Here is a 17842-nt window from a genome sequence, read left to right as displayed (position 1 = left end):
CTGCTGGTTTTGGTCTTGTTGCACCGATATGAAAACTTTTGCTTGATGCCTCGGTACTCCGCGCCTGCGCTTGCCCCCTTAGCACCAAAGGAGAAACGAGGACACTGCGCGTGCTGGTGCCCGCCTGGCCTTGGTCGTCATGGCTTGCGTCACGGGAACCTCATGAGGTACCCCTCACCTTGATCTCTCCGCCCTGGCGAGCCTGCCTGGTGAGGCCGCTCCTGAGGAGGCCTTGTGTCGTCCGCCTCGCGAGGCTTGGCCCCTCGCGAGGGTCTTGATTGTTGGTTGACGAAGACCGGCCGTACTGGGCCACTGGTGGAGCCACGCCGTGGGCCGCAGGCAGGCAAGTCTGGGGACCCCCGTTCCAGAACGCCGACAGCCTGCTCCGCTGCCGCCGCCACCGCCACCCCCGCATCCCTAGCTCTCTTGACGATGAGCCTGTTCCGCCCGTCGACGGTGACCGCCTCCCGGCGTTGAACGTCTGCCCTCCACTCGGCGTTGGTCACGCCCGACGGTCTTGCCATCGTCGCCCTCAGCTTCCTCTGCTTCGGTTGGGTGGCATCGGTGGCGGCGGCGCGAGGGGCAACATATTTCTTCAGCGGCATGGCGACTGGTCTGATGAGGAGAATGGCGGGAACGGCGGAGGAGAAGGGGCAAGCAATTGGGAGGAAATGGAGGGGAAGGATGGGCAAAACGACAGGAATATGCCTGGTGTCGTAGATAGCACGTGCCCACGCGCCTTTTCGCTTCGGCCAGCGCCCCGGGGTGGGGGGAGGGGGTTCGGGTCTCGGATTCGCTGGTTGTTATTTGGGCCCAAACCAACGATCGACTGAAAAGGCACCCTGGTGGGCCTGTCCGGGTGGTGGGGTGGGGTGGGGTGGGGGGAATGCTGTTAGCCTAACATACTGTGTAATAAATATACAAGGAAAGGAGCGCATTTCGCACTTCTCCCTCGGTCGCAATCCTGCCCCTACCTTCACCCCCATCTTCACTAATTCACCACCGTGCTCCCTCCCCACATCCGCCACTTTGTCGCCCTCGGCGTTTCCGCCGCGCTCGTGGAGGAATTTGGGAATTGAGGATCCTCTGTTTCGTTGTTTTAGAAGACGACGCGGAGGCCGGGTTTTTCTTTTTGGGGCAATGGAGGTGGATGAGTCCTCGCCGTCGTCGCAGCTGTCCTCGCCCTCATCTCTTTCCTCTGACTCCATTGACCTCAACTTCCTGCCGTTCCTGAGGAGGGAGCCCAAGTCGGAGCCGGCTTCCCCTGAGCATGGCCCTCTGCCGCCACCGCTGCCGCTGCCGCTGCAGGCCACGGCTGCTGTTGCGGCGGCGTTCGCGGCACCGACAACGCCTGACCTGTCTTCGCCTGAGGTCCTGCCGCCTCTGCAGTTGCTGCCACCAAACCCCGACGAGGACGCGCTCTTCGCGGAGTACTGCCGATTGGCGAGCCTCTACCTGTTATCAGCGGGGGCCGGGGCGATCATGCCAGCGCCGACGTCTGAGGCCACGGCGCCGGCGGCAGTGCAGCCTGGGTCGGGGTCCGCGGCGAAGAAGCGCCGGCCGCGGTCGTCAGAGTTGGTACGGGTGTCCTCACTTAGCGTGCGGGATCAGATCTATTTTCGTGATTTGGTGCGCCGGGCGCGCATCACCTTCGAGTCGCTCCGCGGCCTGCTGCTGAAGGACGACGAGCGCGCGGAGGCGCTCGGTCTTGCGGGCGTCATCGGGCTTGGCTCAGTGGACCGGCGTCGCGTGCGCGCCGACCTGCGGGCTGCGGCGCTCATGGCCGACCGAGACCTGTGGCTTAACCGCGACCGCCGCATAGTGGGGCCGATACCTGGGATTGCTGTCGGCGATGCCTTCTTCTTCCGCATGGAGTTATGTGTGCTAGGCCTCCATGGCCAGGTGCAGGCCGGGATTGATTATCTCTCAGCAGGGCAATCTGCCTCAGGCGAGCCTATAGCCACATCTATTATTGTCTCTGGTGGGTATGAAGATGATGATGATCGTGGTGATGTACTGGTGTACACTGGCCATGGTGGCCGAGACCCCAACCTGCACAAGCATTGCATCGACCAGAAGCTTGAGGGTGGCAATCTTGCCCTCGAGCGAAGCATGGCCTATGGTATTGAGATTCGTGTAATCCGTGCAGTCAAGTCTAAGCGCAGCCCTGTTGGAAAGGTCTACTTCTACGACGGCCTCTACAAGGTTGTTGACTACTGGCTCGATCGCGGGAAAGCAGGCTTTGGTGTTTACAAGTATAAAATGATTCGCATTGAAGGGCAGGAGCCCATGGGATCTGTAAATTATCGTGCAGCTGAACATCTTAAGGTGGATGCACTATCTATGCGACCAACTGGATACCTGAGCTTTGATATTTCCATGGGTCGAGAGATCATGCCAATTGCACTATATAATGATGTCGATGATGATAGGGACCCACTCTTATTTGAGTACCTGGCACGGCCAATATTCCCATCTTCTGCAGTTCAAGGGAAGTTTGCTGAGGGTGGTGGTGGGTGTGGGTGCATCGAGAATTGCTCAATTGGATGTTATTGTGCAGAAAGGAATGGGGGTGAGTTTGCGTATGATAAAGCTGGTGTTCTTCTAAGGGGCAAACCACTGCTGTATGAGTGTGGTCCATATTGCCAATGCCCACCTAGCTGCCCCAACAGGGTTAGTCAGAAGGGGCTTAAGAGTAGGCTTGAGGTGTTCCGGTCAAGGGAAACTGGGTGGGGTGTTCGGTCTCTGGATCTCATTAAGTCTGGCACGTTCATCTGTGAGTTTAGTGGGATTGTGCTTACTCATCAGCAGTCAGAGATAGTGGCAGCCAGTGGTGATTGTTTGGTGCATCCGAACAGGTTCCCTTCAAGGTGGTTAGATTGGGGTGATATCTCTGATGTATATCCTGAGTATGTCGCTCCGAACCATCCTGCCACTACAGACTTGAACTTCTCGATTGATGTCTCAAGGGCAAGGAATGTGGCTTGTTATTTCAGCCATAGTTGCAGTCCAAATGTATTTATTCAGTTTGTGCTGTTTGACCACTACAACGTGTCTTATCCCCACCTCATGATCTTTGCCCTGGAGAACATTCCGCCCTTGAGGGAGCTAAGCATTGACTATGGAATGATTGATGAATGGGTTGGAAAGTTAACTATGTAGTCAGTATCCACTGGAAGGCAAATTCTTCTTTCATTTTCCTTTGTGTAACATTTTCGTAATGCTTCTCTTGGGGATCGTCGAGGTGATTGCTGCTAGAAGTTACTCTGCTGGTAATATTCCCAATCCTTGCTGTAATTTGGTAGTCTTGAGCTTTACATGGTTGTATTTCAAAAGTCGTTTTTATGTCATTCATCACATTATATGCGGCTTATCTTATGCCTGTGTGACCTGTTTGATTTTCTCTGTTTCTTTACTTCCTTCGCGGTTTGTTCTGCTCCCACCAAGGATCATAAACCTGTTACATGTGTTATTTCTAGAATCACGAGGTACGTATCTAGCTTTTTATGGTCAAGCCTGTTTAGTTTTCTTCCTAACAATGGCCCATCAAGCTAGCAATATTTCATAAGCAACACATATTATACCAGAGATTGATGAGCATGATAAACAGTTTAATTAAATAGCTGAGCCGCCATATGGAAAATTCAGTATTTCTGTTGCTGTTCAAGAGAGTGCTTGTTAAGAGATTCAGTTGCCATGGTTCCTTGAGCAAGATTTAACATTCACATGGATTATTCTAGACACATTCAAGTTATTTGTGTTGGGACACCTAAATTAACCTTTATACTACCTTTCTATTTAGGAGATGGCAACAATATATATAAAGTATATCACTAATCATCTCAAGTTATTTGTGTTGGGACACCTAAATTAACCTTTACTAGTAGAATGCCCGTGCATTGCCACGGGCTTTAAAAAATTATTAAGATGGTATCGACACAGCTAAAATAACCGAGAAGAATGCACATCTCAGCTAACACACATCATACTATCGAACACAATAATATTGTCTCAAAAAAATCAAACACAATAATATGTTATTGACAACTTAAAAAAATATGTTATTAAAACCAACCAGTAGTTGAATGGTTAGGAGGGTTGTGGTACCCATCCATGTGTGAGTGCATAAGTGTGGTGGTGGTGGTGGTGATGTACATACACTGTTATCCGTATTTCTTTATACTTTTATAAAGACATAGAACCATTTTACTATCTTGCCCTTTTCTTAATTCAAATACAAACAAAATCATAGAAATTTGGAGTTCATGTGACTATTCTTATTCCTTGGCCGACCGATTTTCCGTGGGGAGCACCTTTGAGCCACCACGGGTATCTAATAATCTTTTCTACAAATGCACACTCCCTGATATCGATCTCAACGTTCCAACCTTCTAGTCATGGAGACTACCCAAAGAAAGTAATTTTTTTACCATGATCACTTCTTTATCTGGAAGAAGATGCCATCTTTTTACAAAAGTATGCCATAATTTTTAGACACATACACTGATATTACTTTCGTTATGAATAATGCATTTGTACGTTAAGTCATCCAAGTTTGGTTGCACACTCGCGGAACATCCAGCAATTTCTCAAGATACACTTACAAGACCAAGCATGGCATGACATGAGAAAACCAACAATGATGAGTGCCTGCGCCTTGAGCTTTTTGGGAGTCTTGATAATCACTGAAAGTAAGTTGATTGATGCATTGCGGAACCTTGAGCTTTTTTAGAAGCCAGAGACCAGATCCTAAGTGAGGCCCTGATATTGGCATGTATTTGTGGTGGTTCTTCAAGTATGGCTGCAATGCAAGTTCTATTTACATGCAGAAATGTAGTTAGTCCCCTAAAATAATTACTCTATTCACATGAATTTGACAAGTTGGAAAATACCTTAGGCAGTTCTTACAATAATATTTCCAATGGAATTGCCAACAAAACTTTGTTTCCAATATACCTCCTTCACCGCCCTATTCATATTCTCATGTAATAAAACTCACTACTTTATATTAGCATAACTGAACTACTAAAGTTGGCTGCATGACATGCACAAAATTCACACAAAAAGGAAATAATCAGTATGAAAAAGGAGAAGAGCAATATGCCCTAGAAAGAAAAATAATAAGCTACGTTAACATGAATGGAGAAAAAACATGTGTTTTTAGTGCTTTTACTTGTGGGACCTATGTCTTTATTGGGCTTGGCCAAAATCTGAGTGCTCTGTCTTGACTTGTCAAATGTGCATGACTTGTGTCAGATTCAAGAAGCCTTGTGGCCTCTACACCCTAATTGTAAACAACTTGAAATATTCTTCTGCTTCATAAGTTCCAGGAGTTTAATTCTACTTGTATTTTAGAAATATAAATTTCTTATTAACAACAAGGACTTGAACCCTACTAAGATTTTTTTTTCTTTGTTCAAAACAGCATCAATAGTTCCACGTGAAACACAATTCAAGAACAGGACACATTTATATTATATCCCAGACCATTAAAATAAATTGATGTGTGTGCAGGGGCGACGTGGGGGAATCCCCTCTAGTGCCGCCGTGTTCCCCTCCCTCCCTCCTTCCTAGTCTCGCCGCCACCCGAGGAGGCCGCCGGCAAACACCGCGCGCGCTCCGGGAAGGTGGCAGAGGGGCGCTTCTGCTGCATCTCACGGCCGCATAGCCAGAGCAGGGGCGGAGCTGTCGTGTTGGATCTTGGGATCTGAGGGTGTGTGTTTCGGTGCGGTTGTAGCCTTGTGTCGTGTCGTGTGGTTGACATTGTCGCTTGTGCGGTTTTTGGCCTAGTTTCCCTTATAAACTGGGCCGCTATGTTAGGATTTCTATTAACCCACTGGTGTTATTAATCCTGAAAATCTGGGTGTATACTGGTCCAGAAATTTTCCTAAGAAATAATTGCAAGTGGTAGCAGAAATCAGTGCCCTACAGAAATGGTAAGAAAACATTACAAAGTGGCCATGATAAATATGAAAAATGATCTGTACATTAGAACAGATCACCATATACGAATAAAATTACTTGAAGGTAATTGACACCTATTATGAGATGCTACCATTATGAGATGCTACGATTTGAATCATTAACTATGCAATTTAGTGGGAGTTTAGAGTATCATATCGCTGTTGTGCTCCGCCTACTTGCTCAATGAGAACATTGTACACACATATAGAAAGAACCAGATCAGCTTACATATAGAATACAGAATGGTCACGGGAGTTCACGTGTTTGTTACTCTCAGAACAAACAAATCTGAAACCGAGCATGAAATGGAGCTCCAGGAGGTTGCTGGACCCTACGCGAGGACAGTTAAGGCAAAGGGAGAGACAATGATGACTCCCTAAGCCCAGACAAGGTCATAAAATTCTAGCTGTCAAACTGCACGAAGATCCTTAAATTTATTTTTCTTGTCATCCCTCTGCGTACATGCAAATAAACTAACATGTTGGAGCTCCATATATGAATGTCATTTAGAGGGTTCTCATGCCTCCACCCTTCCTTGCCCCTTTGAAATCCCACTGGAAACCATAGAATCTGAAATGTTTAATGTAAGTATAAGCTATATGTTATAGAATAAATATAGCGCAAAATATAAGTATGGAGTCCGGAGGATATGTATTTGGCGACAATAACGGTAATCAACAACACACTTCGGTCATGCATATTTTAACATGGGCCACAAACTATGATTCAATTATTATGATTTAAAGGGACACATAGTTCAGTTATAGTCATACCACTTATGAGCTCTTTTACGGTGATTGGAGAGTTATGAAATGTAATTTCCTGTAGCTCCTCCCTTGACTATTTCCCACCGTTGATTTTAACATGTTAATTAAAATATTTAATTTAATCAAGAAGGGTATTATGGTCCGTGGCTTTTTCTTGGAAACATTGTGCTTCGCTCGGTTAATCCCACGTAACTGTCACATATCGCCGATCCCATCTCACGAGTGCGTAGACGGCGCGAGGACATGGGGCGACGACGTCATCTTGCGAACTGGAGTCGAGGGCCGCCTTCCCTACGCGCCTCCCGAGCCGTTCCTCAGATCGAGCGCCGCGGCGACTCTCCCAGGCCGCACCATCATCGAAACCGCAGCCGCTCCGCCGAAGTCGATGGAGACCTGCTCCTACAGCGGCCCTAAAGCTTTGAAGCTCTAGTTTGGTCTTCTTCTGGTACGTGTTCCTCTAATCTTACTAGCGACGCATTGGTTCTGGGGATTAACAACAGTAATATAATCCAAAGTTAATTGGATCTGTGTTGCATGATGGTATTAGTGGTTACCAGCCCTGCAAACTGATTTGAGGATGAGCAAGTAGGTGAACCTTCTAGCTAGCTTCTCGCTGTATTATGGTTCGCTGGATTGCAAGTGCCGGGGCTAATTTTAATGGGTGTTTCAATTAGACTAGCAGGAATACTAGTGCTCCATGAGTTGGGATTGGGCAGATTGCATCCGGACAAGAACTAATCAACTCGTGAGACAATGGCTAGCTAACTGATGGCTTGTTGCATGCCTACTGTTTACCTTGTTCATTGGAATCAAGTTTCTTATGGTACAGAGATGAAATAAACGACTACAGGGACACATAGTTTTACTTTGTAGAGTCAATCGGTTCGGTGCTCTGTGCTGCTAGCCTACTAGCAGAGAAGGTGATAAATAGTAGCCTACTAGCAGAGAAGGTGTTAAATTAAAACTGAATCTTGTAACTAATTGCTGCTGACAAGAATGGTTAATAGGTATCTGTATTATATGTATAGACAGTTAGCTATGGCTTTCGTAGTGCAAAGTAATTTGTTAATTGCAGTCTAGATAAAATGGCTCTGGGACAATGTTAACCGGTGAGAGGAGATACATTGAGTTTAAAATATATATCCATGTGCTATCTTGTACAATATTCTGAGTGTGGGTTAATATACAGGTTTGACAACTTTGTGTGTGAAGGGTGCTTTTTCGGACGACCTTCAGTATCGAGGCAAGTTCATGACAGACCTCTTTCATTGTATGCATTGTTGTCGTTGCATGTGCTTCAGTGTACTTTGTTCTTCACATTTGGTGTTTCAACTTTATACTTCCAATTTCAGTCAATCTACATGCTATTTGACAGTTATTATTACTTTATAGTTTAACAATTTTCTCAACCATGCAGCTGTTGATACCTCACGGTCTGATAAGCTCAATAGTGTCTCTTCTGGTAGTGGTGTAGCTTGAGGAAGCAATGCCTTAGGGACATGGGGCAAGAAGAAGTACGCAAAATTCTGTAGGCTGCTCGGATTTGAGGATGATGTGTGACCTCCATGTGTGAACCTTCTATTCTGTACTGTGCCCAAAGCTATGTGTGAGATTTATTTGTGAGACCTAAGCTATGTGTGAGAATGTTGCAATGTCTGAGACCTTAGTTCTTGAATTATGCTTCATTTGCGCATATTTTGGTCTTTTGAACATATGAAATGCCAAAGATGGAGTAATGCTAGCTAAATACTTCCATATTGTTTTGAGCAAAAAAATGGAAGTGCGCGGAAATTTTTGAATAAATTGTCAAAAAACAATACACTTTTTTTGCGAATTAGAAAAAGTGGATGGTTCACATCACTCCTGGACCTTTTTTTTTGCTTTCTTAACCCCCTAGTATATCCAATACAGTTGGCCCCCCTCGTCAGGTGACCCTTCAACTTACAGACATGCTGCTCCCGCCGTCAGTCCCCTACCCAAGCTTGTTTCCCCCTGCCACTCCAACTTGCTACCACTGTGCCCACCCGCTGGAGTCACCTCGAATATCCTTGCCACCAAACCAAGCTCCATGACTGCAGAGTGGCATCGACCGCGTCGCGGCCATCGTGGCCCCAACACCGTGCTTCCCAGCTCGGTGGAGGTCAGCGAGGCCTCATGGAGGATCAAGGCAACGTCTTTAGGTCGATGAGCCGTCAGTCCCCTACCCAAGCTTGTCTCCCCCTGCCACTCCAACTTGCTACCACTGTGCCCACCCGCTGGAGTCACCTCGAATATCCTCGCCACCAAACCAAGCTCCACGACTGGAGAGTGGCATCGATCGCGTCGCGGCCATCATGGCCCCAACACCGCGCTTCCCAGCTCGGTGGAGGTCAGCGAGGCCTCATGGAGGATCAAGGCAACGTCTTTAGGTCAATGGATGCACCTTTGTCTCTGGCAACGCTCGGAGAGCGATCGACGATGATGACCCAAGTGTCCGTTCATGCCACCGCCTATGTTGCGTTTTGTTTCCATACCCAACAATCTTGCTTTGCCCAACCACCTAGCCAGATAGCTTCGCGTAACTCCTTTGGACCTCTAAGTTGAAGGAATTGGTCTGGTTGCCAGGAATCGACGACGCGATCACGTTCTTCCCCACTTCAGATCGATCTCCGTCGTGCCATGATAACCCACAAGTATAGGGGATCGCAACAGTTTTCGAGGGTAGAGTATTCAACCCAAATTTATTGATTCGACACAAGGGGGGCCAAAGAACATTCTCAAGTATTAGCAGCTGAGTTGTCAATTCAAGCACACCTGAAAGACTTAATATCTGCAGCAAAATATTTAGTAGCAAAGTAGTATGGAAGTAACGATAATGGTAGCAAAAGTAACAATAGCAGTTTTGTAGCGATTGTAACAGTGGCATAAACAAAGTAACTTAGCAAAGATCAATATGTGTAAAGCTCGTAGGCAATGGATCAGTGATGAATAATTATGTCGGATGTCATTCATCATACAACAGTTATAACCTAGGGTGACACAGAACTAGCTCCAATTCATCAATATAATGTAGGCGTGTATTCCGTATATAGTCATACGTGCTTATGGAAAAGAACTTGCATGACATCTTTTGTCCCAACCTCCCGTGGCAGCGGGGTCCTAATGGAAACTCCTCATAATAGAGAACCGAACCAAAGCATTAGCACTTGGTGAATACATGAACTTCTCATACTACGGTAATCACCGAAAAGAATCCCAATTATTGTCACCTTGGGGTATGCGGATCATAACTCGTAATACGTGTCTAGAACTTGCAAGATAGGATCAAGAACTCACATATATTCATGACAACATAATAGGTTCATATATGAAATCATGGCACTCGGGCCCTAGTGACAAGCATTAAGCATATCAAAGTCACAACAACATCAATCACAGAACATAGTGGATACTAGGGATTAAACCCTAACATAACTAACTCGATTACATGATAAATCTCATCCAACCCATTACCGTCCAGCAATCCTACGAAGATATTACTCACGCATGGCGATGAGCGTCATGAAATTGGTGATGGAGGTTAGTTGATGATGACGACGACGTCGATTTCCCCTCTTCGGAGCCCAAAACAGACTCCAGATCTGCCCTCCCAAGGAAGAACAAGAGGTGGCGGCGGCTCCGTATCGTGAAACGCGATGAACTCTCCTCCCTGATTTTTTCTCCTCGAATAGGGTTATATGGAGTTGGAGTTGAGGTCGGAGGGTCTCCAGGGGATCCACAAGCCAGGGGGCGTGCCCAGGGGGGTAGGGCGTGCCCCCACCCTTGTGGTCAACGGGTGGACCCCCTCTGATTGATTCTTTCACATATTTTTTATATATATTCCAAAAATATTCTCTGTAAATTTTTAGGTCAATCCTAGAACTTTTATTTCTGCACAAAAATAACACCAAGGCAATTCTGCTGAAAACTGTGTCAGTTCGGGTTAGTGCCATTCAAATCATGCAAACTAGAGTCCAAAACAAGGGAAAAAGAGTTTGGAAAAGTAGATACGATGGAGACGTATCAACTCCCCCAAGCTTAACCCACTGCTTGTCCTCAAGCAATTCAGTTGACAAACTGAAAGTGACAAAGAAAAACTTTTACAAACTCTGTTTGATCCTGTTGTTGTAAATATGTCTAATTGATGTTCAGGTTTTCAGCAAAGGTTATGAACTAACCATATTCACAATAACATTTAGGCCTTACATTTACTCATATCAATGGCATAATCAACTAGCGAGCGATAATAATAAATCTCGGATGACAACACTTTTTCAAAGCAATCATGATACAATATGATATAATGGTATCTCACTAGCCCTTTATGAGACCGCAAAACATAAATGCAGAGCACCTCTAAAGAACAAGGACTGACTAGACATTATAATTCATGGTAAAAGAGATCCAGTCATACTCAATATCAATTAATAAAAAAGCATACAAATGACAGTGGTGCTCTTTAACTGGTGCTTTTTATAAGAGGATGATGACTCAAAAATAAAATTAATAGATAGGCCCTTCGCAGAGGGAAGCAGGAATTTGCAGAGGTGCCAGAGCTCGAGCTTTTAAAACATAGATGAATATAATTTTGAGCGGTATACTTTCGTTGTCAACATAACAACCAAGAGATCTCGGTATCTTCCATGATAGATACATTATAGGCGGTTCCAAAAAGAATGGTAAAGTTTTTACTCCCCCTGCACCAACAATCACACTCTCGGCTGATCTGAAACAACGGGTACCGTCCATACCAACAACAGGCTGGGGGAGTTTTGTTTGAAATTATATTTTGATTTGATTTAGAGCATGGAACTGGGCGCCCCGATTACCAGCCACTTTCACGTGAATGACAAGTGAATCAATACTCATCGTGAGAATAACCCACCTAGCATGGAAGATAATGACAGCCCCCAGTCGCTACATGAGCGATTCGGGCAAGGTTTAGAGTTTGGCACATGCAAATTTACTTGGAACGGCAGGTAAATACCGCATATAGGTAGGTATGGTGGTTGAAGGAAATATGCCCTAGAGGCAATAATAAAGTTGTTATTTTATATTTCCTTATTCATGATAAAGGTTTATTATTCATGCTATAATTGAATTAATCGGAAACTTGATACTTGTGTGGATGCATAGACAAAACACAGCGTCCCTAGTAAGCCTCTACTAGACGAGCTCATTAATCAAAGATGGTTAAGTTTCCTAGACATGGACATGTGTTTTCATTTGATGAATGGATCACATCATTAGGATAATGATGTGATGGACAAGACCCATCCGTTAGCTTAGCATAATGATCGTTAAGTTTTATTGCTATTGCTTTCTTCATGTCATATACATATTCCTTTGACTACGAGATTATGCAACTCCCAGATACCGGATGAATACCTTGTGTGATATCAAATGTCACAACGTAACTGGGTGATTATAATCTGCTCTATAGGTATCTCTGAAGGTGTCTGTTGGGTTGGCATAGATCAAGATTAGGATTTGTCACTCCGATTATCGGAGTGGTATCTCTGGGCCCTCTCGGTGATGCACATCATAAGAAGCCTTGCAAGCAAAGTGATTAATGAGTTAGTTGTAGTATGATGCATTACAGAACGAGTAAAGAGACTTGCCGGCAACGAGATTGAACTAGGCATGAAGATACCGACAATCGAATCTCGGGCAAGTAACATACCGATGACAAAGGGAATAACGTATGTTGTCATAATGGTTCAACCGATAAAGATCTTCGTAGAATATGTGGGAGCCAATATGAGCATCCATGTTCCGCTATTGGTTATTGACCGGAGAGGTGTCTCGGTCATGTCTACATAGTTCTCGAACCCGTATGGTCCGCACGCTTAATGCTTGATGACGATTTGTATATATGAGTTATGTGATTTGGTGACCGAATGTTGTTTAGAGTTCCGGATGAGATCACTGACATGACGAGAAGTGTCAAAATGGTCGAGAGGTAAAGATTGATATATAGGACAATAGTATTCGGACACGAGAGTGTTCCGGGGGTACCAGGTACGTATCGGGTCACCGGAAGGGGTTCCGGGCATCCCCTCGGCAACTACATGGGACTAATGGGCTAAGAGTGGGACAGACTAGCCCCTAAGGGGCTGGTGCGCCCCATGTAGGCCGAAATAAGGGGGGAGGAAAGAGGAGAAGAGAGAAAGGAAGGTGAGGGATTCGGCCTCCCCTCTCCTTCTCTCCCCCCTCCTTCTTCCTTCCCCCTTCGGGAATTATGGTAAGGGGGGCCGAATAAGATTAGGGTCCCAAGTAGGATTCCTCCTACTTGGGTGCCCCCTTGGCTGCCTCCTCTCCCTCCCACCTATATATATCAAGGGGGGAGGCGCCTAGAACACACAATATTGATTCCTTGGCGTGTGCGGCGCCCCTCTCCACAGTTTACGCGTCCGGTCATATTCATGTAGTTCTTAGGCGAAGCCCTGCACAGATCACTTCACCATCACCATCACCATGCCATTGTGCTAACGCAACTATCCCTCGACACTTTACTGGATCAAGACTTCGAGGGACATTGTCAAGCTGAATGTGTGTAGAACTCGGAGGTGCCATACGTTCGGTACTTGATCGGTCGGAACAAGAAGAAGTTCGACTACATCAACCGCGTTAACAGACGCTTCCGCTTTCGGTCTACAAGGGTACATGGACACACTCTCCCCCTCTCGTTTCTATGCATCTCCATGGATAGATCATTGCATGTGCGTAGATTTTTTTTTGTTTTCCATGCAACGATTCCCAACAGTGGCATCATGAGCCAGGTCTATGCGTAGATGATATGAACGAGTAGAACACAAAGAGTTTTGGGCGGTGATAGTCATACTGCTTACCGCCACTGTCTTTTTTGATTCGGCGGTCTTGTGGGATGAAGCGGCTCAGACCAGCCTTACATGTCCACGCACATGAGACCGGTTCCACCGACTGACATGCAACTAGTTTTGCATAAAGGTGGCTGGCGGGTGTCTGTTTCTCCTACTTTAGTTGAATCAAATTTGACTATGTCCGGTCCTTGAAGAAGGTTAAAACAGCAAACTTGACGAATCACCGTTGTGGTTTTTGCCTTAGGTAAGAACAGTTCTTGCTAGAAACCCGTAGCAGCCACGTAAAACTTGCAAAAACAAAGTAGAGGATGTCTAACTTGTTTTTGCAGGGTATGTTGTGGTGTGATATGCTCAAGACATGATGTGATATACGCTATTGTATGAGATGATCATGTTTTGTAAGATATCAGGCAATCGGCAGGAGCCTTATGGTTGTCTCTTTATTATATGAAATGCAAACGCCATGTAATTGCTTTACTTTATCGCTATGAGTTAGCAATAGTTGTAGAAGCAATAGTTGGCAAGACGACCACGATGCAACGATGAAGATCATGGTGTCGAGCCGGTGACGATGGAGATCATGACGATGCTTTGGAGATGGAGATCAAAAGCACAAGATGATGATGGCCATATCATGTCACATATTTTGATTGCATGTGATGTTTATCTTATATGCATCTTATTTTGCTTAGAACGACGGTAGCATTATAAGATGATCCCTTCATTAGATTAAAAGGTAAAAGTGTTCTCCATGAGTATGCACCGTTGCTACAGTTCGTCGTTTCGAGACACCACGTGATGATCGGGTGTGATAGACTTTACGTTCACATATAATGGGTGCAAGACAGTTTTACACATGCAGAATACTTGGGTTAAACTTGACGAGCCTAGCATATACAAACATGGTCTCGGAACACTGGAGACCGAAAGCGGATCTGAATGTCGCAGACCCATTGAGGGGGCCTCTCTCACAAGCAAAACATGATCACACCTTATTACCCTTTGGGTGTTAATCACATGGCGATGTGAACTAGATTATTGACTCTAGTAAACCCTTTGGATGTTGTTTACATGGTGATGTGAACTATGGGTGTTATTTACATGGCGATGTGAACTATATTATTGACTCTAGTGCAAGTGGGAGACTGATGGAAATATGCCCTAGAGGCAATAATAAAGTTGTTATTTTATACTTCCTTATTCGTGATAAAGGTTTATTATTCATGCTATAATTGTATTGACTGGAAACTTGATACATGTGTGGATACATAGACAAAACATAGTGTCCCAAGTAAGCCTCTACTAGACTAGCTCGTTAATCAAAGATGGTTAAGTTTCCTAGCCATGGACATGTGTTGTCATTTTATGAACGGATCACATCATTAGGAGAATAATGTGATGGACAAGACCCATCCGTTTGCTTAGCATAATGATCGTTAAGTTTTATTTCTATTGCTTTCTTCATGTCACATACATATTCCTTTGATTATGAGATTATGCAACTCCCGGATACCGGAGGAATACCTTCTGTGATATCAAACATCACAATGTAACTGGGTGATTATAAAGATGCTCTACAGGTATCTCCGAAGGTGTTTGTTAGGTTGGCATATATCAAGATCAGTATTTGTCACTCCGAGTATTGGAGAGGTATCTTTGGGCCCTCTCGATGATGCACACCATAAGAAGCCTTGCAAGCAAAGTGACTAATGAGTTAGTTGCAGGATGATGCATTACGGAACGAGTAAAGAGACTTGCCGGCAGCGAGATTGAACTAGGTATGAAGATACCGATGATCAAATCTCGGGTAAGTGACAAAGGGAATAACATATGTTGTCATAACAGTTCGACCGATAAAGATCTTTGTAGAATATGTGGGAGCCAATATGAGCATCCAGGTTCCGCTATTGGTTATTGACCGGAGAGGTGTCTCGGTCATGTCTACATAGTTCTCGAACCCGTAGGGTCCGCATGCTTAACGTTCGATGACGATTTGTATTATATGAGTTATGTGATTTGGTGACCGAATGTTGTTAGGAGTCCCGGATGAGATCACGGACATGATGATGAGTATCGACATGGTCGAGAGGTAAATATTGATATATACGGCGATAGTATTCGGACACCAGAAGTGTTCCAGGGGTACCGGGTACGTATCGGGTCACCGAGTTCCGGGCATCCCCCCCGGCAACTACATGGGCCTAATGGCCCAAGAGTGGGACATACCAGCCCCTAAGGGGCTGGTGCACCCCATGTAGGCCGAAATAGAGGAGGGTAAGGAAAGAGGAGAAGAGAGAAAGGAAGGTGAGGGATTCGGCCTCCCCCTTCCTTCTCTCCCCTCCTGCTTCCTCCCCCCTTCGGGAATTATGGTAGGGGAGGGGGGCGAATAGGATTAGGGCCCCAAGTAGGATTCCTCCTACTTGGGCGCCCCCTGGCTGCCCCTCTCCCTCCCACCTATATATATGAAGGGGGGAGGCGCCTAGAACACATAGTATTGATTGCTAGCCGTGTGCGGCGCCCCCTCCACAGTTTACGCCTCTGGTCATATTCACGTAGTGCTTAGGCGAAGCCCTGCACGGATCACTTCACCATCACTGTCACCACGCCGTCGTGCTGATCCAACTCTCCCTCGACACTATGATGGATCAAGAGTTCGAGGGATGTCGTCGACCTGAACGTGTGTAGAACTTGGAGGTGCCATACATTCGGTACTTGATCGGTTGGAACAAGAAGAGGTTCAACTACATCAACCGCATTAACAAATGCTTCCGCTTTCGGTCTACAATGGTACGTGTACACACTCTCCCCCTCTCGTTGCTATGCATCTCCATGGATAGATCATTGCATGTGCGTAGATTTTTTTTTCTTGTCCATGCAACGTTTCCCAACAGTGGACTCATATGGAACAACTTTGGGTTTATGGAAGTGGATGCACAAGAAGTATTTCTGCTTAGTACAAGTGAAGGCTAGCAAGAGACTGGGAAGCGACCAACTAGAGAGCGACAATCATAAACATGCATTGAGATTAACCAACATTGAGTGCAAGCATGAGTAAGATATAAATCGCCATGAACATAAATATCATGGAGGCTATGTTGATTTTTTTTCAAGTACATGCGTGAACATGTGCCAAGTCAAGCCACTCGAATCATTCAAAGGAGGATACCATCCTATCATACTACATCACAACCATTTTAAAAGCATGTTGGCACGCAAGATAAACCATTATAAACTCCTAGGTTATTAAGCATGGCATGAGTAACTACAATCTCTAATTGTCATTGCAAACATGTTCATTCATAATAGGCTGAATCAGGAACGATGAACTAATCATATTTACAAAAACAAGATAGCTCGAGTTCATACCAGCTTTTCCTCATCTCAATCATTTCATCATATATTGTCATTATTGCCTTTCACTTGCACGACCGAACGGTGTGAATAATAATAATAGTGCACGTCTATTGGACTAAGATGGAATCTACAAACATATATTCAAAGGAGAAGACAAGGTAATATGGGCTCTATGTTAGATGAATAATAATGCATATGAGAGCCATTCAACATTTTCATCGTGGTCCTCTCCTCTCGATCCCCAAAGAAAAGAAAAATAACTTCAAAGAAACACACTGAAATGTTTTTGGAGTTTTTGTTTTTCTAAAGAAAGTAAAACAAGAATGAGGAAAACTATTTACATGGGAAAGCTCCCAACAAGCAAAAGAAGAACGAGAAATCTTTTTGGTTTTTCTTTAATAGTACTACTACGTAATCATGGAAAGAAAACTAAATAGAAGCTACAACTAATTTTTTTTGGTTTTTCTCAAAGTTTTTCAAACACACAAGAAGAAAGAGGGAAAAAGAAAATAAACTAGCATGGATAGTACAATGAAAAAGTATGATCACCGACAACTCGAATGAATGTGTGAACATGAATGTAATGTCGGTGAGAAATACGTACTCCCCCAAGCTTAGGATTTTGGCCTAAGTTGGTCTATGGCCACGGCTGGTGTCGGGGATATACCCCACGGCGTAAACCGGCCGGAAGTTAACCCGGCCGGACTTGGCGGTTTATCTGAAGACCCCGCTGACACTTGGCGAGTTACTGGCGACCCGTCCTGACTTGGCGGTTTACAAGCAACCCACCTGGTCATTATGACTCACTGGTGATCCGACGTGTGGGACAGATGGATAACAAGGCCCAAGGCCCAGAAGGCCGGTTCACGTTATGGTGGGCCGGTTTAAGAGGAAAGG

At 45.2% G+C, this 17842-nt stretch overlaps 1 protein-coding gene across 3 annotated transcripts; it reads left to right on the top strand.

The window, feature by feature from the left end:
- Nucleotides 1-938: 938 nt before the first annotated feature.
- Nucleotides 939-7974, top strand: LOC119363575 (histone-lysine N-methyltransferase family member SUVH2-like). Of its 3 annotated transcripts, XM_037628940.1 has the most exons (3): nt 939-3272; nt 5515-7176; nt 7921-7974. In XM_037628940.1, the coding sequence occupies exon 1, from the start codon at nt 1141-1143 to the stop codon at nt 3160-3162; it is 2022 nt and encodes a 673-aa protein (XP_037484837.1). In that variant the 5' UTR covers nt 939-1140; the 3' UTR covers nt 3163-3272; nt 5515-7176; nt 7921-7974. The 3 variants fall into 3 exon arrangements, with proteins under 3 accessions (XP_037484837.1, XP_037484838.1, XP_037484839.1); XM_037628941.1 differs by lacking the exon at nt 5515-7176; XM_037628942.1 differs by lacking the exons at nt 5515-7176; nt 7921-7974 and adding an exon at nt 3448-5507.
- The last annotated feature ends 9868 nt before the right edge of the window (nt 7975-17842 follow it).

The sequence above is a fragment of the Triticum dicoccoides genome, chromosome 2B (genome assembly GCF_002162155.2).
Source record: "Triticum dicoccoides isolate Atlit2015 ecotype Zavitan chromosome 2B, WEW_v2.0, whole genome shotgun sequence".
NCBI classification, from domain to species: Eukaryota; Viridiplantae; Streptophyta; class Magnoliopsida; order Poales; family Poaceae; genus Triticum; species Triticum dicoccoides.
Note: the sequence above shows the minus strand (reverse complement) of the source record. Positions and strands in the feature narration are given on the sequence as shown.

Bases quoted from the DNA above. Each gene is read 5' to 3' on its own strand.
- LOC119363575 (XM_037628941.1), top strand. From the start codon at position 1,141: ATGGAGGTGGATGAGTCCTCGCCGTCGTCGCAGCTGTCCTCGCCCTCA.